General features: G+C 36.4%; 2 protein-coding genes across 2 annotated transcripts; both read left to right on the top strand.

The window, feature by feature from the left end:
• Positions 1-44: 44 nt before the first annotated feature.
• Positions 45-16,348, top strand: LOC306853702 (heat shock 70 kDa protein 4-like). Its single transcript, XM_079391310.1, has 19 exons — positions 45-323; positions 1,801-1,858; positions 2,179-2,319; positions 2,527-2,649; positions 3,061-3,160; positions 3,243-3,376; positions 3,464-3,708; positions 4,758-4,834; positions 4,916-5,067; positions 6,646-6,752; positions 6,831-6,964; positions 8,846-9,030; positions 9,197-9,289; positions 11,074-11,229; positions 11,310-11,435; positions 12,199-12,306; positions 12,521-12,640; positions 12,729-12,890; positions 15,862-16,348. Exons 1-19 carry the CDS (start codon positions 217-219, stop codon positions 16,057-16,059), a joined length of 2,526 nt encoding a protein of 841 aa, XP_079247436.1. The 5' UTR covers positions 45-216; the 3' UTR covers positions 16,060-16,348.
• Positions 16,349-18,049: 1,701 nt separating this feature from the next.
• On the top strand, positions 18,050-20,592 carry LOC306853270 (glucosamine-6-phosphate deaminase 1-like). Its single transcript, XM_079390554.1, has 7 exons — positions 18,050-18,114; positions 18,517-18,654; positions 18,737-18,838; positions 18,921-19,103; positions 19,175-19,359; positions 20,093-20,267; positions 20,374-20,592. The coding sequence occupies exons 2-7, from the start codon at positions 18,531-18,533 to the stop codon at positions 20,412-20,414; spliced, it is 810 nt and encodes a 269-aa protein (XP_079246680.1). The 5' UTR covers positions 18,050-18,114; positions 18,517-18,530; the 3' UTR covers positions 20,415-20,592.
• The last annotated feature ends 22 nt before the right edge of the window (positions 20,593-20,614 follow it).

Here is a 20,614-nt window from a genome sequence, read left to right as displayed (position 1 = left end):
GATTCAGAATAGAGCTTCTGTGTTGGACCTTTTAGCTCCGCCTTGAACCGGAAGCGGTCCTGTGTCTCATAAGCGGCGTTTTATCATCCGCAGCCTCATTCCTCGCTGAAGTTACAGTACAATAATGAAGTAAAACGGTGTTGTTTACTCTCTATATTTGACAGATCGACCATCTAATCCGGGCGTACAGTGTTCTCGTGTTCTCGTAGTTGTAAGATGTCAGTGGTGGGTTTTGATGTGGGGTTTCTGAGCTGCTATGTAGCAGTAGCTCGAGCCGGAGGAATAGAGACTGTGGCGAATGAATACAGCGACAGATGCACTCCGTGAGTCTCTCTTTAACCTCAACCCTGCACTGGACACGACACTAGGATAGAATGATATTAACGTTACCCTACTTACTGCTGCTACTGTTAGTAGTATGTGTTTTGAGAAACAGAAAATATAGTTAACACCACTTGTTTGGAATAAGTGAAAATGTGTGTCAGTGTGTGTGTGTGTGTGTGTGTGTGTGTGTGTGTGAGAGAGAGAGTGTGTGTGTGAGTGTGTGTGTGTGAGAGAGAGAGTGTGTGTGTGTGTGAGAGAGAGAGTGTGTGTGTGTGTGTGAGAGAGAGTGTGAGAGAGAGAGTGTGTGTGTGTGTGTGTGTGTGTGAGAGAGAGAGAGAGAGAGTGTGTGTGTGTGTGTGTGTGTGTGTGAGAGAGAGTGTGAGAGAGAGAGTGTGTGTGTGTGAGAGAGAGAGAGAGAGAGAGAGAGTGTGTGTGTGTGTGTGACACTGGACCACAAAACCAGTCATAAGAGTCAGTATTTTGAAATTGAGATGTATACATTGATTGTTATGATCGGACAATATTTGGCTGAGATACAACTATTTGTAAATCTGGAATCTGAGGGAGCAAAAAAATCTAAATATTGAGAAAATCACCTTTAAAGTTGTTCAAATGAAGTTCTTAGCAATGCATATTACTAATCAAACTTTTTTATATACATTTATAAAATGTATTATATACAAGTATATAAAAAATATATTTTATATATATATATATAAAAAAGTTTGATTAGTAATATGCATTGCTAAGAACTTCATTTGAACAACTTTAAAGGTGATTTTCTCAATATTTAGATTTTTTTGCTCCCTCAGATTCCAGATTTACAAATAGTTGTATCTCAGCCAAATATTGTCCGATCAATATATATATATATATATATATACACGTTTTTTTTATATTTACAGTAGGAAATTTACTAAATATCTTCATGGAACATGATCTTTACTTAATATGCTAATTAAAGTACAGATTAACTCACCAACATTGAACCGTCTTTTTGCTTTAATCATATTTGAATCTCGTGTTTTATTCAGACTGATAAATTATATATATATATATATATATGCATGCATATTTATTTTCTTTGGAATTAGTGTAAAAGTATGTATGCAGAGCTGGGTAGTGACTGATTACATGTAATCTGGATTATATAATCAGGTTATTCTTGTAATTAGATTACATTTTTGTCTTGTAATTTGGAATCAGTAACGGGCTACAATTTGTAAGTAATCTACCCTGCTGTTATATATGTACTGTATGTATAAGACATCTGACTGACAGTTTCTTCTCATAAACGTGTGTGTATACAAACAGACATTTATATATTTTGCACTATATATATAGTAGTAACTCACAAATGTGTATATATAGTGCAAAATATAAGTGTGTGTAAATAAATGCATGCTCTAATAATTATTGATTTTACCAGGACAGTCATTTATCATAATGGTTGGCAATTTGTGTTTGTCGTTTCAGAGCATGTGTGTCTTTTGGACCACGAAATCGATCTATTGGAGCGGCAGCTAAAAGCCAGGTATGTGATGTATCTTAGTCAGGTTAACACGGATGACAGCAGGGCTGAGTGATAGATTCCAGTCTTTACAATTGTACACACTGTAAGGTCCTAGATCCTGTCATTTTCACAACTGAAAAATTGGTAAGTTGTTAAACAACATTGCAATCCATTGAACGCATCTACTTCTGCACTTCACAGCCTTATTTTCGTTCCTGTCAAATATTAAATATGATGCTATCCGGGTCTATTCTCGCGTATTTTTATGTTGCCTTCATGCACTCTTTGTATTTGTGATAATGCAAGATTTACTCATGCTTTTTGTTCCAATTGAAACACAGATGGTCACCCATTGCAGTAACACTGTCCAAGGATTCAAGCGTTTCCACGGTCGGGCGTTCTCAGATCCATTTGTCCAGAACTTGAAGTCCAGTCTCGTTTATGACCTGTCACAGATGCCATCGGGCACAACGGGCATAAAGGTGAGTAGCTAAAAGTGAGATGTCGTCAAGAAACCCAGGATTCGCTTGGCATGTGCAAACATCACACCGTGCCAGCATTGTTCAGAGGTCTAGTTTTGGCAGCAAAACCTTCTTTTAAAGCCAAGCGCAGAGTTCTGTTGTGCAGTGAATGTGAGAGCGATTGTGAGCTGTTTTTGTCCTTTAGCACTCGTGTGTTGTATGTTGTAGGTGATGTACATGGAGGAGGAGAAGGTGTTCAGCATTGAACAGATCACTGCGATGCTCCTCACCAAACTCAAGGAGACTGCTGAGAGCGCCCTCAAGAAACCCGTCGCTGATTGTGTCATCTCTGTGAGTGCATCTCTAAAGATGTTGCATATAATTGGTGGGTTTGCAAACCATACTGTCCTTATCAGGGCTCAACAGTATGAGCGTTTGCAACTAATAATAGATGTGCAAACTGTATTTAGGTGAATGTGTTTGAATAAAAAATCCCCATGCATCAGTTTTAAATTTAAGGTCATAAATATTTTAAATTTTAATGGAATTTAATTTGCAATTTTAATGGAATTGTTTCATTCAAAGTAAACTATTGCCACTTCTATTCGGGAAAGACAAAGAACATTATTTGACACATTATTCAGTTAAATATTTCAACTTCATTTTTCCCTCAGCTGTAAAATGAGTTATTGGAGACAGAAATCCACCTTAGATACTATGAATACTCTATCTCTATACCAAGCGAATGCTGTTTTCTCTAAGGTCCCCTGCTTCTACACCGATGCTGAGAGGAGATCTGTCATCGATGCGGCTCAGATTGCAGGACTCAACTGTCTGAGACTCATGAATGAAACCACCGCAGGTGAGTTGTTCAGGGTTTAACACGGCATTTCAACCAATTTCCGCTTTTGAATGACATCTGTGTATTTTTTTTGTGCATGCAGTGGCTCTGGCATACGGGATCTACAAGCAGGATCTTCCCGCTCCTGAAGAAAAGCCAAGGATAGTGGTGTTTGTGGATATTGGTCATTCAGGCTACCAGGTCTCTGTGTGTGCCTTTAATAAAGGCAAGCTTAAGGTTTGTACCGATGACATTTATATCTTCAAAATGTGATCTTGTCTGTTATGTGGAAATATAGACAGAGCATTTTTTCCACCCGTACAGATTCTTGCTACAGCCTTTGACCCTGAATTGGGAGGAAAAGACTTTGATGAGCGGCTGGTCAGACATTTTTGTGAGGAGTTTGCGGTGAAGTACAAGCTGGATGTGAAGTCCAAGCCCAGAGCGTTGGTCCGACTCTACCAGGAGTGTGAGAAGCTCAAGAAGCTGATGAGTGCCAACTCCTCCGACCTGCCCCTGAACATCGAGTGCTTCATGAACGACATTGATGTATCAAGCAAACACAGCAGGTATGCAGTTATTTAATCTCAGCTGAAATCAAACAAGCTCTTGCAGTCACATAAAAATGCTGTCGTCATATCATGCCATTCCAAGCCTGTATGATTTCCTTTGTGTCGAGGAACAAAAAAAAGCAGAATTATGAGTTTTCAAGCTGCTGTTTTTCATAGGTCAAGGAAAGTGATCAAAGGGCTGTCTGTGTCCAGAAAGCATTAAAGTTCAAGTAGTCCATAAGACTCGTGTGCTACGTTACAAATCTTAAAGGGATAGTTCACTCAAAAATTAATATTGTCATACTTTACTCTCATGTCACATTCTAAACTCACACGTCTTTCATTCATCTTCGAAAACACAAATAAAGATATGTTTTATGTCCCTCCATTAAAAGTCCATTATACCCAAACTTGCTTTCAAAATTCATTGTAAACAATCAAGTGGTTTAATCCAAGCTTTTTGCAGAGAGTATGGCTTCAAGCATGTCTGAGCTTCTGTTTGTGATATTTAATGAGCTCTATGTATGTGCATATGTGTGTTGGTCAATGTTTGTGTGAATAAATGTCAAAAATTCAATCAGTTCATCGTATAAAGTGATTGCATATCTTCAGAAGAATTTGATTTAAACCACTCAATTCAGGTGGATTTCTTTTAGAATAGATTTATTTTTTAAATTTTATGAAAATTGTTATATAATGCACAGAAATCTCTCAGGTTTCTTTAACAAATACCTTCATTTGTGTTTCAAAGATGAATGAAAATCTGGTTTGTAATTACATGAATTTTTGGGTGAACCTATCCCTTTAAGAAGATCACTCAAAGTTTGAATCTTGCCTATCACTCATATCTCATTTGCATGCTCGGTCTTGGCTCTAAAACCAGAAAAAAAGTCATAGGATTGGAATGACAGATTTTTTTTTTCATGCACTTTTCCTATACATTCACAGCTTATACTGTGTTATACATTCATTCCTTCCCGTCAACCACAATTAAATGTCTTTTATCAAAGTTGCCATCCTGACAGGAGTTAATTTGAGCTGTATGTATTGTTTTATTCCTGTGGCAGGGCTCAGTTTGAAGAGATGTGTGCTGATATTTTAGCCCGAGTGGAGCCTCCGCTGCGCAGTCTAATGGAGCAAGCTCGTAAGTAATGATCTTCATTGGATAGCAAGGCTATATCTCAGAAATGAATCATTCAACTGTCTGTCACCTGGTCCTGTGCAGATCTGAAGAAAGATGACATCCATGCTGTAGAAATAGTGGGTGGAGCCTCTAGAATGCCAGCTATCAAAGAAAGAATCAGCAAGTTCTTTGGGAAGGAGCCGAGCACGACGCTGAATGCAGATGAGGCTGTAGCCAGAGGATGTGCCCTCCAGGTCAGATTGCATTTCCTCTGCTGACTCAAGCCGTGCTCGTAGTTTAACGAGACTGTGGGCCTTTCCAAATACCAACATTTACATTGGTCACAAGAAGTGCATGCACAAGACTGTCCCAGGTCTTAAAAATGCCCTTAACGCACACTTAATAAACACCTCGGCATTCGAGGCTAATAGGGCTGCAACAACTAATTGATAATAAAAATCATTGGCAACGAATGTCATTATCGTTTAGTCGCGTCTGCCCACCATGCACAGAAACCTTCCACCAGTCGTGTCAAATTAAGCCACTAAATAATGCATTTCTATTGAATCTAATAGTGGAAGAAACAAAGCGAGCTGCTTCGGGAAAGGTGCGTGGTTCAAGCCGCCCAAAACATGCTTTATTTTAAACTTATAAAATATGATTCCTCAGCGCAAAAAAATGCATATAGGTTATATCCTTACATCCTTACACCATCTTACATGTCACTGCTGGTTATACTCTGTGTATGTGACGAATAAAAATCTTGAATCTTATCTGTAAATGTTACATATTCATGCAAGTGTTTCTATTTTTTATGAAGGCTCGTCCTGACAGTCTGTGTTAAACCTAAGAATTTACTGAACGAGTGGCGGCGCTAAATTAAAGAGGGAGAAAATTAATATGCAGCGCAAAAATATTTATTTTGCTGAAATGTCTCTTATTGGATGTTAAATTTAGGTTTAAAAGTCAACATGTAATTTTATGATAGTAACTGTAAAGGGATAACAGCATGTCATTTGAATAAAAAGATGTTCCTGTATGTTAATGTATTCAGAATGAATCTGTGTGTTCATGCAGAACATTCCTGTCATCTCTTTTCTTAATTATATTTATTATTATCTACATTTTTAGTGTAGGGATTCAAACTGTCCTTTTGTGTATGTAAACTCTCCATTTAAACTGTGCTTTATAACTCTTTCACACAATGTATAGCATAGATATATTCACCATATAGGATGTGTATAGCATTCAGTTGGGACGTCTGTGTGAAGGACAGCATTGGGCAGCATGTGAAATTTGTGCATTTTGTTAAAAAAAAAAAAAAAGGCTTTTTATCCAATAAATTAATATTTAGTTGCAGCCCTAGCGGAAACCTTTCCAGTGCAAGTTAATAATAATTAGTTATTACATTTAATTTGGTAGCAAAATGTGTTGCTCATTTTATTGGTGCAAAGATGAGTATGCATGATTTGTACAGCATTTACAACTGCTTTTAATCACTTAAATAGAAGCACCACAGTTACTAAATTGTCGTCTGCTATAGAGACTACTGAACAGACATTTAGAAGTTTATTTTAAAATGCAAAAGTATTGGAAATCAAAATAAAGTTCTGTAAATACTTGCAATTTTATAACACTGTGAGTCCCATCGGGTAATAAAGTTCTACACACACTTGTGGTCTTCATGCTCACTTGGGCCAAATACAGGAAGAGCATCATGTGGTCAAGTGCAAAGACCACTAGTGTAGGTATTTTGACAGGCCACCATTAGATAGCAGGCCTTTTAAGAGTGTTTTTCCCCTCCTCACTGGCTCTGTCTCCTGATCCCACAGTGTGCCATCCTCTCCCCTGCTTTTAAAGTGCGTGAGTTCTCCATAACAGAAGTGGTTCCGTTCCCCATCTCTCTGAAGTGGAGCGCCGCCGCTGAAGATGGAGTCAGGTACAAACATGTGCCATCCAGTCATCGTGCTCGATACTACCGTGTTTTTATTTACACTGCTTTCATCTTTCGTTTCAGCGATTGTGAGGTCTTCCCAAAGAACCACGCAGCACCTTTCTCCAAAGTGCTGACGTTTTACCGGAGAGAGCCGTTCTCCTTGGAAGCGTACTACAACTGTCCTAAAGAGCTCCCTTACCCAGATCCCATAATAGGTACACATACACACACACACACACAAACATACACACTCAGGGTTCGCAAGTAATGCTCGCAAAGTGCCATATATGAGTAAAAATGGCTTTTGTGAGTAAGTATGGAGTTACTGGCCAATTTACTCTTTAACTCAAAATATCATAACTGAATCTTCTGTAAAAATGCCAGAGTGCTCTCTGATTACGTATGCAGGACTTCAACATTCAGCCTCCACTTTTGAGTGCAACCTCCATATCTCAACATGCCATCAAGAACTGATTCATAGAAACCCCTTGTCCAACCCACTTATTTTCTTTTTCTGATAATCGGTAACACTCGGGTGTATGGAAGCCTGTTTCCGCCACTGAATAATAATAATAAAAAAAAAAAGGTAATTTTTTTTTTTAAATCTCACTATTCTGACTTTTTCTGCTCAGAATCAAGTGATATATACTCACCGGTGGTGTTTTAAAATGAGGCAGTTTTATATAGCTGTGTGTGTGTGTGTGTGTGTCTGTTACACTTAATGTTGTCACATTTTCCTGGGTAAATAAATATTACATAAAAAACAGAACAAATATAATTATATTTTGTATTTTATTAATATTATTTTTTATTTTATTTAATCATTTGAATACTAATTATACATTTCATAGTGTTTTTATGCATTTTTATATTTATTCCAAAATAATAACTAAAGGCAGTAACAATTTTAACAATTTTCTGGAAACAATAAGGTTTCATTAGTTAACTACTTTAGTTAACATGAACTAAGATTAAACAATAGCCTACTACTACAGCATTTATGAATCTTAGTTAATATGAATTTCAACATTTACTAATGCATTATTAAATTTAAAACATTTATTTGTTAACATTAGTTTATGCACTGTGAACTAACAATGAACTGTATTTGTATTAACTAATGTAAACAGATTAATAGGCTAAATACAGCAATAAATGTTCATGTTAGATTAAACGACACCTTATTGTAAAATGTTACCAATATTTTTTATTTGTGAACTGATATTCAGCTGTTCTTTTTAATAGTCAACTTATTTTAGGGTCATCATCGTCATAATAGCAATGTAAACACTGCCACAGACACGAAGATATATCTTTAATTTCATCACACTGAATGCTCACGACGCAGCCATCACCGTTTCAAGTTTTATTTTGACATGACACAAAGCAGTGGTATCTAAGCAGGAGAGTTGTTTACTTACTTTATAAATAGTCAATAACTCCATAATTTTCTTCATTCAGGCCGAGAGCTCGCACGAGAACAAGAGGCGGGATTTATCGCAGGAACCCTATTCATGTCACGCTATTCTGAGAAAAAGTCAGAACTGTGAGATGTAAACTCGGGGGGAAAAAAGTACAAATTGTGAGAGAAAGTCTCAATTACCCTTTTTATTCAGTGGTCAAGATCTACTGTATCTTCCATTTCATCTTTAAGCAAATTAAACAATTCAAAGAGAGACAAATGGACCGCTAAAGAAAAGCCCAGTGACTGTCAGCTTTACCACAACTTTTACCTTCTGGGTTTTAGCTGGGAAGTAGTTCTCTTTTATTCCAAAACTGAGGAGACTCATTCCTGGCATTGAACTACTAAAATGAAAATATGAGGAACCAAATCACAATGTTTGTGACCTTGCGTCTTCTCACAGAGAGGCTGGCGAGTGCATGAGTGACACAGTGACCTGAGAGAAGAACAGCTCAATAATCCTGTTGCTGTAGAAACTGAACTCATGCAAAAACCTTTCTTCTTAATTCACCTGCCACTTGCAAAGGTGGCAAATATTCTGGGCCCTGTACATGCTCTTTTCTTCTCGTAGCATATTTTCACTGTACAGTCTGTACATGATAAATTCTGTATGTACACTGAAACTCTCACGCAGGCCAGTACTTCATCCAGAAAGTGGTTCCCCAGGCCTCGGGCGAGAGTTCAAAGATTAAGGTGAAGGTGCGAGTCAATATCCACGGGATCTTCAGTGTGTCCAGTGCCTCGCTAGTGGAGTTGCAGAAATCTGAGGAAGAAGAGGAGAGCATGGACACAGAGCAGAGCCCAGAAAAAGAAAATGAGGTATTGCTGCAGGATGCTACTGTTCACATGGCATCTCTCCCAACTAAACTCTGCTTTGTTAATGTGTATTCTGTGCCGTGGGGAAAAACCATCCATATAACTCAGCTCTTCATCATAGATCGATGTTCTGGTGAAGTTACCACCATGTGTGTTCAATCATTCACAGAGCAAAATGCAGGTTGATCAAGATGAACAAAAGATGCCAGGCACCGGAGAACAAGAAAATGAAGATAAAAAAGCTGGAACGGAGGAAATGGAGGTAAATGGGATCTACAAATAGCTCCTATGAAATTAGCCTTAGCTTTTGGATTAGTCTTGCTGATTACCATTCATACACTGCAATATTTATTGTCTGTGGTAATATAGTATATATGTGACCCTGGAGCACAAAAGCAGTCTTAAGTCGCTGGGGTATATTTGTAGCAATATCCAAAAATACATTGTATGGGTCTAAATTATCAATTTTTCTTTTATGCCAAAAATCATTAGGATATTAAGTAAAGATCATGTTCCATGAAGATATTTAGTGAATTTCATACTGTAAATATATAAATTTTTGATTAGTAATATGCATTGCTAAGAGCTTCATTTGGACAACTTTAAAGGCGATTTTCTCCATATTTAGATTTACTCAGATTCCAGATTTTCAAATAGTTGCATCTCAGCCAAATATTGTCCTAACAAACCATACATCAATGGAAAGCTTATTTATTCAGTTTCAGATGATGTAGAAATCTCAATTTCAAAAAATTGACACTTATGACTGGTTTTGTGGTCCAGGGTCCATATATATATATATATATATATATATATATATATATATATATATATATATATATACACACACACACACACATAGCAAGTTTTTATATCATTGCTCTTTTGTCGATTTTGATTGCTTCCATTTTCCTCATTTGTAAGTTGCTTTGGATAAAAGCATCTGCTAAATGACTAAATCTAAATGTAATATAGTAATTGTCGTTTTAAGGAAATGCAAGCTGACATCAAGCTGATATGACAATACGAGCAACCAAATCACAATGTTTGTCAAAATGTCTTTAAAGTAATGTAAAATCATTCACTCTGGTGAAGCCTATTAGAATGCACTTAAAAGGCCCATAATTCAGCTTATGAAAGCAGAAAATATCCCTGAATGTGTTTTTGTTTTTTATAATTATATAGCTGTTAATATCTAGTGCTGTCAAGCGATTAATCGCATCCAAAATAAGTTTTTGTTTACAAAATATATGTGTGTACTGTGTATATTTATTATGCTTATATAAGTACACACACGCATGCATATATTTAAGAAGAATATGTTACGTTTATATATTAAATATATTTTTGTATGATAATTTATATGAATATAAATATATATGTAAATACATGTAAATATTTTCAATATGTGTGTTTCTTTATATATTCATAAAAAAATATACACAGTACACATTTTTTGTAAACAAACTTTTATTTTGGATGCAATTAATCTCGATTAATCGTTTGACAGCTAAAAAGCATCAGTGCTGTTTTCCTAAATATTAGCTCTTGAACGTGATTGCAAATGCGATATTAGTTTTATACAACAGTTCGGTGAACAAGAAGTTAATATCGAGTGAGTTACGTTTCAGGCACATTGTCTTTTTTTCTTTTTCGCCAATGAAAATAGTTCCAAAGCAACACTGCAGTGTTTTGTTTCTGAATGAATCTGTTTTTGAACGAATCGTTTAAGGCAATGATTCAATGATCCATTTATGAAAACAGCCACTTGCTTTGTTTCTAAATAAATCAGCCATCACTTAAATGAATGATTCAGTGAATCACTCATTAAGACAGAGACTTGCTGCCACCTACTGACTGTTTTAGTGTCATTTTGTTTATCCATGACAGGCCTGTACCAGCACAAAAACACACTCAGCAAAATATTGTTTCATTATCGATATTGAAAAAAAATACAAATAAATATTGAGAGATAATTTGTCAAAATCGCACACCCTTAATTCAAACATCTATCACATATCTAATAATGGATCATGATTTGTTCAGACATCAGCAGAGGAAGGCAAACAGGAGAAGAAATCAGATCAGCCTCCACAAGCCAAGAAGGCCAAAGTGAAAACAAAGGTCCTGGAGCTGCCCATTGAGAACAACCCACAGTGGCAGTTAGCCAATGACATGCTCAACCTCTTTGTGGAGAGCGAGGTATGCTTTCTGTGCAGATGAGAACTGGGGAAGTGTTTTCAACAGAGAGTTCAATCTACTGTGAAATTGTTTTTCCTCAGGGTAAGATGATCATGCAGGACAAGCTTGAGAAGGAGAGAAACGATGCCAAGAACAATGTGGAGGAGTATGTGTACGAGATGAGGGACAAACTGCACGGGACATTCGAGAAGTTCGTCAACGAGAGCGTGAGAGCAGTCACATGGCTTAAAATCTAAATTAGGGAATTTATAAATTGTGAAATGTCTTGGAAAAATGAAGCAGTTTACATAAATGAAGTAAAAGAAATTGCTCTTATCAGTGAAATATCTGCATGAAACGATCTTGAAATCCTTGTCTGGTAATCACAAGAGATTGGGCAAATTTCTAGGCATTCATTGGTAAGAAGGTGTTTTATATCACCATCTAATCTAAAGATCACAGACTTTTATTGTTATTGTGCAGGTATTAAAAATGGATTAACTTGATCCATGCTGTACTAAAATAACAAACTAAACTTAAAAAAATAATATTAAAAACTATATAGCACAAATTCTAAAAAACTTTAAAGTGAAAATAGAAAATATTAAAAACACTGATTTAAAATATAAATAAAAACTACTAAAATTGATCTCAGTGCATGAGTGTTATTTTAGTATTTATATATTATAGCAATTATTAATATTTTTAATTGGCTTTTTTTATTTTAAGTTTAAATACTTTTGCTTTTGTTAATTTTATTCTTTTTTTTAATATTTCTATATAGCTTTAGTTTTATGTTGGTTTTAGTACTTCAGCTTATTTCAGTAAGTAGCTAAGGCAGCATTTCTGCTTTTCATTTAAGTTCTCCATCTAATATGCATGTTTTTTTTTTTTTTATTTCAGCGTTATTTAAATTAACAACAATGATTTTAGTAGTTTTAGTTACCAACAGCAACAGTGGTGCCTGACTCGGTCTGCTTTCTCTCACAGGACAGAGATGCTCTCTCATTAAAACTGGAGGACACTGAGGTCTGGCTGTATGAGGACGGAGAAGACCAGTCTAAACAAGTATACATTGACAAACTCGTTGAACTGAAGGTACTAAACGTCTTTTGAGGTCTATAATTCATGATATAAGCTGTGTATAGCTAATCATGCCAGTTACACAAAACACAAACAGCACTCAGTCACCTAATTATCTCCACTAAGTGCAAAGGACTGGTTCTTTTGATGTTGCTTATTGTACTTGTGTTATGCATTTCGAAGGAAGATGTATTCTGGGACTGTTAACGTATTAAAAATGTTCCTGCAGAGTCTCGGCCAACCCATTCAAGAGAGATACACAGAATTTGAGGAGAGACCCAAAGCTTTTGATGAGTTGGGCAGACAGTTGCAGCAATACATGAAGATTGTAGAGGCCTACAAAACCAAGGTGAGCTTGTGCTGAATTAATGTTACATAAGATACAGACCTGCACCTGCCTGGTGCACAATGGCTTCACCTGTCTTATTGAATTACAGGAAGAGCAGTTTGACCATCTGGATGAGGCTGAGGTTCAGAAGGTGGACCGGATGGTGAACGATGTTATGATCTGGATGAACAGTAAAATGAACCAGCAGAGCAAACAGAGTCTCGCCGTGGAGCCTGTGGTGAAAACGACAGATATTCAGGCCAAAACACAGGTCAGTCACAGTTAGATGAACTTTTTTCTGGAGTATGTCATCATTCAGCACCATGGTAAATATCAAAGTACTGTGGTAGGGTTGGGGGGTATGACGGTATAGTTACCACAGATTTTGCTATATAGTTTATATAGCGGTGTGCAAATATATCCATGTAGCACACTACTACTGAAAAGTTAGGCTATATACACCTCGCCTAAGAATAATGAAGAAGAAAATGAGAAAATAAAGAGTGGGCTGTGCTAGATGTTAAATAGAGTTAAAGCTGCAGTCCGTAAGTTTTGCCTCTTTGTCGCCATCTCTGTTTGAAAACCTGGAATTGCAGCTTTTGGAATTATTTTCCGTGCATGGGGTTGTGAGTCGGCACGGCTTCAGCGCGGATGAATCTAATGTTTTGAGGTGAATGTGTTGCAGTCGGTCACCGCACCGGTGTGGATATTTACTGTACTTCGCAATCACAGATTCTTGCCTACGTCTTCAAATATATGACCCAAATAAGAATTTTCACCGTATATTGACATCTGAACAAGTAACAAGTCTGCCACATTTGTTCTGACCAACTGAGGAAAAAAGCATTATCATAAATTGCGCTACCAATGGTGATTTAATCTAACGATCGATTAGCTCATATCACATCAAACCGTGCAATTTATTGTTGTTGTACTTTATTCTCATATTATTAATGTTAACAACATCAGCATTGCGTGACTATGAGTCTAGTGTTTATTAGCATTAGAGCTGTCAAAAAATAATTCAAATTTTGAATATTCGTCGAATTTCAAATAAAAATCCACATTCGAATGCAAAAACGTTGCATTCAAATTTTCGGTGTTAGTCAGGCTGCCTTATCAGTGGCGCACAAGATGCAATGACAATGTAGGTGTCGTTGCATTGTAATGCTGCTTTTTTTTTTTAGCCTATCCGGTTGAACTCACTGGCGCTGTTCATTCAAAATATTGCAGAAAAAGAGATCATCAATGTGGAAATGTTGTTTACGTCAACTTAAACCAAGCCGTTCACACAGAATGCATATTTATCACATTTTCTATAGGGACGTCTATCACAGTTGCACTCATGTCTTGCACAAGAGAGCCACATGTTTAGAAAGCCATGTAAAATGAATGCAAGTTAAACTTTTAAAAAAACATGTCTCGAATTTATGGTGGGTTTTCTGCATCCCACTGCATCTCATGTTTTTAAATGAAAAAAGTGCTCTGTGATTGGTTTTCGGTCCTTAGTATTAAACTGTCCATGCATGCATGATGCTTTTTGTTTCTAATTGTTTAAGCTACATAATTATATATATGGGTTGTAAACATTATTTTAAACATTATGCACTTTTTTCGAAGATAGTCCTGTTATTTTTATTGCTCTGAAGAAACGTGCATTAGTAATATTTTGCTCGGTGCGCCCTCTTGTGGCCTCAGGAGAGAAGCCAAAAGCTTTTTTCCCCCCTAACAGAAATTATGCCTTTTAAATTGGAATATAATTTGAATATTGATAATATTTTGGTACAAAATTCGAATTTAGTTTTTCAGCCAATTTGACGGCCCTAATTAGCATGTAGATTTCAATTTCTGTACAGCCTAATCTAATTGTCATATCATTCGAATTTCATGTTAAGAAATTCTTTTAACTCAAAAAGCAAATTATACTCCCTTCGAACTGGTTTTCTTTAAAATGCAAATCCTGTGTAATCCCAGGCTATCAGAAGCACATTTAAAACTGGAATATAATTTAATGTGTTTCATAAACACATAATCCTTTGTGGATTACAATCCGCCATCAAAATGATACATTTAATAATTCCAGCTGCTGTGAGAAAAGGCTAAACGATCCTCCACCTGCAGGATCCTCACGTGCGATAGCCTACTAGTCGGGAAAACTTCTTTGTTTACAGACGTGATGTAATGACGCAGTGCCATGCTCGAATTTCCCGGTAAAACCTACCTGTACCACTCAAATTAGAAAATATTATTACAAGCTAACCGTTGTGAATCTGTGTTATGTATTTGCTCAAATATTGATTTTGGATCCCTAGCGTGCGCGGAGATGGCAAATTCAAGACGTGCATGATGTTTAATAGTTATTAAGTGCAATAAGTAAAAAAATCAATGAACTCGATGTGGTTTTCACATGCATACACCTGAAGCATGCGCACAGAATGCATCTCTCTCAGACAGCATGCGATCACGAATTCAGATCTCTTTCACATCTTGTTGCGCTTGAATGGTCAAATACACATTACATGTAAATGTAAACATTTGGATGAAAACCGGATGTTTCGGTATATTGGATCCATGCAGTCGGTCTTAAAGGGACAGCAGCCTGCTGCCATCGGTTTCATTAATGGCTCGTTTCCACCGAGCAGTACGGGTCAAGACAGTATGGTACGGTACGATTCGGGACCGAACACCCGGATCCAGCTTGCGTTTCCACTGCCAACAGTACCCTTACTTGATAGTCGTGGTGTATGCCGGAAATGGCGATCAACAATAAGCACAACTCTGCCTCTTTTTGTTAAATGTCAGTTTTAATGAACAATAATAGCCATTATAAAAGTATATGTACAAAGTATAAGAGGAAATAAAGACAAAACGATCCATAAAAGCAACAAAAGAGAAAGTGCTCTTGACTGAATCACTTTTAGATTTTTTCTAAGAATCAATTCATATTTGATTGATACAGTGAAGACTATGCTTTGCTTTAGTTATACACTTGATTATTCAATTTCTGTAGTATTTCTTATTGCATGTTAACTAAACCTACTGTAGCTGAAAAACACAAGTTTATTTAGTGTATTTTTGTTCTATTGTGTATTGGCTTCTTATTTTTAGTAACAAAAATAAAATAAAAATAGCTGAAATAATTTGAAGTAATATGTTTTTGGTCATATCGCCCACCCCATACTCTAGCATTGCCAGAACAATACTGTTGATACAGTCATATTCAATCTCTACATTTTCCACAGGAGCTGTTCTCCACTTGCAATCCCGTTGTGACCAAACCCAAGCCCAAAGTGGACTTGCCAAAAGAAGAGAACCCCTCAGAACCGAACGGGCCGGTCAATACGCAGGAAAACCCTGAAGCCCAGTCCAGCGGCACAGAGCAAGCGGCTGCGGACAGTGCAGGTGCCACAGAAGCCAAGCCGGACATGGACCTCGATTAACCGCGCTGTGTAATGTTATGTTAACGTTACACGTTATGTTATGTAACATAATGTTTAGTTAATGTTAACTTATGTTTCCAGTGACTGCTAACGCTAAATCATTATCCTCACGGCGTCTGCCAATGAGAGAATCAGTGGCTACATTTGCATGTCCTTTTATATCAAGAAAAACATAAATCACAATGCTGTATGATTATGATTGAGAACAATTCTGTCTGCCTACGATTGAGCTTCTGTTATATGCTGGTTCTATCAACTGTTGTTTCAATAAATATGGATTGAAACACACATGTGCACGCTGGAATTACTTTAACAATGCAAAAGCATGTGCTTTCCAGTTTGCTTCGCCTATTGATTTATGAACACATTTACACGTTACTCAATGCATAGGCTAGAACAGGTGAATGCAAAATGAAGTGTTACAATATTTGTCAGGTTTACCCAAGTAATCAATGGTGCAAATATGTTGTAAATGCTTTATTTCACATTCACCATCTTTGTCTTTGTTCATCCCGGATCCAGTTTACTTGTGTTTCCATGACATTCCACAATTTAACATTTAGGCTGTATACAAAAATTTAAAGGATGCAACAAATTAAGAGTCTATTGAGTTGATTTAAGTTTTTTTTTTTATATATATATATATTTAACTGAGTCTCAGTTTTGTTCTATTCAGCCCTGTTACAGATTGATATTCCACATAAATTAACTTTATAAAAAAAATGACACCTAAGAAATTACATCTTTTGGACACAACAGCATGACCGCAAGTAATTAAGCTTGATCATTCTGCCCTGTTACAAGGTTTTCGTAAGATCGTTTCCATATGTGACCCTGGACCACAAAACCAGTCATAAGGGTCCATTTTTCAAAATTGAAACTTATGCATCACACGAAAGCTGAATAATATTTCCATTGATGTATGGTTTGTTATGATAGGACAATATTTGGCTGAGATACAACTATTTGAAAATCTGAGGGTGCAAAAAAATCTAAATATTGAGAAAATCACCTTTAAAGTTGTTCAAATGAAGTTCTTAGCAATGCATATTACTAATCAAAAATGAAGTTTTGATATATTTACGGTAAGAAATTTACAAAATATCTTCATGGAACATGATCTTTACTTAATATCCTAATGATTTTTGGCATATAAGAAAAGTGTATCATTTTGACCCATACAATGTATTTTTGGCTATTGCTACAAATATACCTCAGCGACTTAAGACTGCTTTTGTGCTGCAGGGTCATATATACATCCATTAATTACAAAATAAAAGTTGGTCTCACACTAGCAAACCCCTACTCAAATTAGGCTAAATTAGCCATTATGGTGTAATTTAATTTAAAAATAATGTTTATTTAATTTTGTTAATGTTTTATTATTCAGTTTTTTATATCTGTTGCAATATAAATCACACAAATTAGGGTTTTAACTTTGTAGGAAAGTGTTCCAAAATCATTTTGAGTCTAATATCATCCCATAGAAGAAACCCACAGACAAAATTAATGTGAATAAAACGTCTTATACAATTATATATCTATATGTGATCCTGGAGCACAAAACCAGTCTTAAGTCGCTGGGGTATATTTGTAGCAATAGCCAAAAATACATTGTATGGGTCAAAATTATTGTTTTTCTTTTATGCCAAAAGTCATAGGATATTAAGATCATGTTCCATGAAGATATTTTGTAAATTTCTTACCGTAAGTATATTAAAACTTAATTTTTGATCAGTAATATGCATTGCTAAGAACTTCATTTGGACAACTTTAAAGGAGATTTTCTCAATATTTAGATTTTTTTTGCAGGGCCCATTGTACGTAGAAAATACCTTATAAACATTAATGGATTAATAAGCTATTTTAAAGTGTATAGATCTGGCTAAATTTGTTTTTTAAATCATTCCTATTTATTTATTATTATTTTTTTGATGATGATGCAGTGTGTTTTACACAAATCCTGCGAGAGATGTGTTTCCTCTCGATCACATGATCATGTTCCTCTGAGCTGTTCTGTGCTGCTGGAAGAGTTGCTCACAAACACATGACCTGGTAAGTGTTTATCAACTCAATACGACAGCCTTTTATGTGTCTTTTAATATATTTTGTATTGATTTCAGTGACATTTGTTTTCTAGTCACGTGTTCTATATATATTGTAACCCAGAGCAACCGATTATAGTTTGTTTTATTAACTTGCAGAGAGAAATTACGTGTTGGTGTGTCAAAAAGTGTCGAAAATTGCCTTCAATAATCTGTTGCATGTTTACAGTTGCGGACGGTAAAGTCTCTACTGTGCACCTCTGAATATCAGTGAAGTGTAATAAGTTACAATTGTACTTCCTTTTTAATGCACGGTGCTAAAGTCTGAAGAAGGCAGGACTGTAACACACACACACACACACACACACACACTCACTCACTCCAGGTCTATTTACCTGTTTGCTTCTCTCAGACACAGATAAAGCCATGAAGCTCATCATACTGGATGACTATAAACATGTCAGCGAATGGACTGCCAAATACATCAGGAACAGGATCAAGAAGTTTAATCCCGGTCCTGACCGATTCTTCACCCTGGGTCTTCCAACAGGTAGAGTCATAAAAAATGCACTGTTTTGCGCAAAAACCTTAATTTGTAATATAGGCCTGTTCATATTTCCTGTGTTTTGCAGGAAGCACTCCGCTTGGATGCTACAAGAAACTGATCGAGTATCACAAGAAGGGAGAAATATCTTTCCAGTATGTGAAAACGTTTAATATGGATGAGTATGTAGGTATGTGACCGCTCGTTTATGCTTGGGGATCAAGGGTTGAACTGCCTGTCATATATTTAGTTGAACACTGAACTTGTTACAGGACTTCCTAGAGACCATCCTGAAAGTTACCATTCGTTCATGTGGAATAACTTCTTCAAGCACATCGACATCCGAGCAGAAAATGCGCACATCCTAGACGGCAATGCATCCAGTCTAGAGAAGGAGTGTCAGGACTTTGAAGCCAAAATCAAAGCTGCTGGAGGAATCGAACTTTTTGTTGGCGGTAAGACAGTCGATTGAACTTTGACCTGTGAGTGCACCATTAAACAACACTGGCTTGTAATCGTGTTGCAGGTATTGGACCCGATGGCCACATTGCGTTCAATGAGCCTGGATCCAGTCTTGTGTCCCGAACGCGTGTTAAGACCCTGGCTATGGACACGATTCTGGCTAACGCTCGTTTCTTTGATGGCGATCTCTCTAAAGTCCCCACCATGGCGCTGACGGTCGGTGTTGGCACAGTGATGGATGCTAGAGAGGTACAAATATTCATATTCATGCTTTTCCTAATGCACTATAATTACATCTATAAACGTCAGCCCCTCCTTCTTCTGCTCCTGTAACATGACTCCGCTTTAGTGCCAAAGCTTAAATTGCACATTTATTCAAACAATGCCTTCAAACATTTATTCTAAGCTAGTTTATATGCAGTGCAGCTTGCAAAAAAGCAACTACATATTATAGTCTGCATTTAATTTACAGTACAAACAACTAATATAATTGTTGCGTTCTCTCATTTTAAAAAAAACTGCTAGATTTACAATTTTAATAATGGCGAGATCAGTGTTACATTTAAAAGTAATGCATTACAATATTGCGTTACTACTTAAAGTAACTAATTATGTTACTTTTTATAGAAAGTAGTGTGTTCGTGAAAGAGTTGTATCATTGAAGATCAGCAGCAAAGACACTGATTAATAAAATGGCATTGAATACATAAAGGATATTTGTGTTATTTAACATATTTAATTATTGCATGTTCACACAACGCCTTACTCCTGATTTCTCTCAACATGAGTCAATAAATAGGAAAGAACGTAACTGCTGTTACTTATTTGAAAAAGTAACTAGTTACTTGAACAAGTAATCTGATTACATATCTCACGATAACTGATCTCAGTTTGTGAAATGCATCCATTCAACAGCATCAGCGGTTGTGGGCTGATCTGAAACAATACAAGGAATGCTAACATGATTATATGATATTTTCAGGTCATGATCCTTATCACTGGCTCACATAAAGCGTTTGCGCTCTATAAAGCCATAGAAGAGGGAGTGAATCACATGTGGACGGTGTCAGCGTTCCAGCAGCACCCGCAGACTGTGTTTGTGTGCGATGAAGACGCCACACAGGAGCTGAAGGTCAAAACGGTCAAGTATTTCAAAGGTAACACTGACTTCTGTGGTTTTGCATTGCTTTCTCTCTCTACTGAGGGAATGAGGTGAATACAGGGATATTGTGCATGTAAGAAAATACCATCAATTTTTTTCAGGCATTATGGATGTGCACAACAAGATGGTGGAAGAGCTGTAGACTGATGTTAAGAAGAATGGACACAACAGATCTGTGATTGTGTATTTAGCCAAATTGTACTGTTTTTATATTACTTGATTTCTTTTATTAAATCTCTCAATACCTGATGTATTGAATTAAAATGTGTTTATATAATAATCGATGTGACCAAAATAAATAACAATTGATTTATTACTGTAAATATTTATCTTTGAATTGAT

Source organism: Barbus barbus, assembly GCF_936440315.1.
Source record: "Barbus barbus genome assembly, chromosome: 33".
Lineage (NCBI taxonomy): Eukaryota > Metazoa > Chordata > Actinopteri > Cypriniformes > Cyprinidae > Barbus > Barbus barbus.
The sequence above is the reverse complement of the archived record's forward strand: the minus strand, read 5'-3'. Positions and strand labels throughout refer to the sequence as shown.

What these genes read in the sequence shown, in the direction of transcription:
- LOC306853702 (XM_079391310.1), top strand. Translation starts at nt 217, where the DNA reads ATGTCAGTGGTGGGTTTTGATGTGGGGTTTCTGAGCTGCTATGTAGCA. An exon ending in TTAATAAAGGCAAGCTTAAG is followed by an intron (nt 3,377 to 3,463) that starts GTTTGTACCGAT and finishes CCACCCGTACAG; the next exon opens with ATTCTTGCTACAGCCTTTGA. An exon ending in CCAGAGGATGTGCCCTCCAG is followed by an intron (nt 5,068 to 6,645) that starts GTCAGATTGCAT and finishes CTGATCCCACAG; the next exon opens with TGTGCCATCCTCTCCCCTGC.
- LOC306853270 (XM_079390554.1), top strand. Translation starts at nt 18,531, where the DNA reads ATGAAGCTCATCATACTGGATGACTATAAACATGTCAGCGAATGGACT. An exon ending in TAATATGGATGAGTATGTAG is followed by an intron (nt 18,839 to 18,920) that starts GTATGTGACCGC and finishes AACTTGTTACAG; the next exon opens with GACTTCCTAGAGACCATCCT. An exon ending in AACGGTCAAGTATTTCAAAG is followed by an intron (nt 20,268 to 20,373) that starts GTAACACTGACT and finishes AATTTTTTTCAG; the next exon opens with GCATTATGGATGTGCACAAC.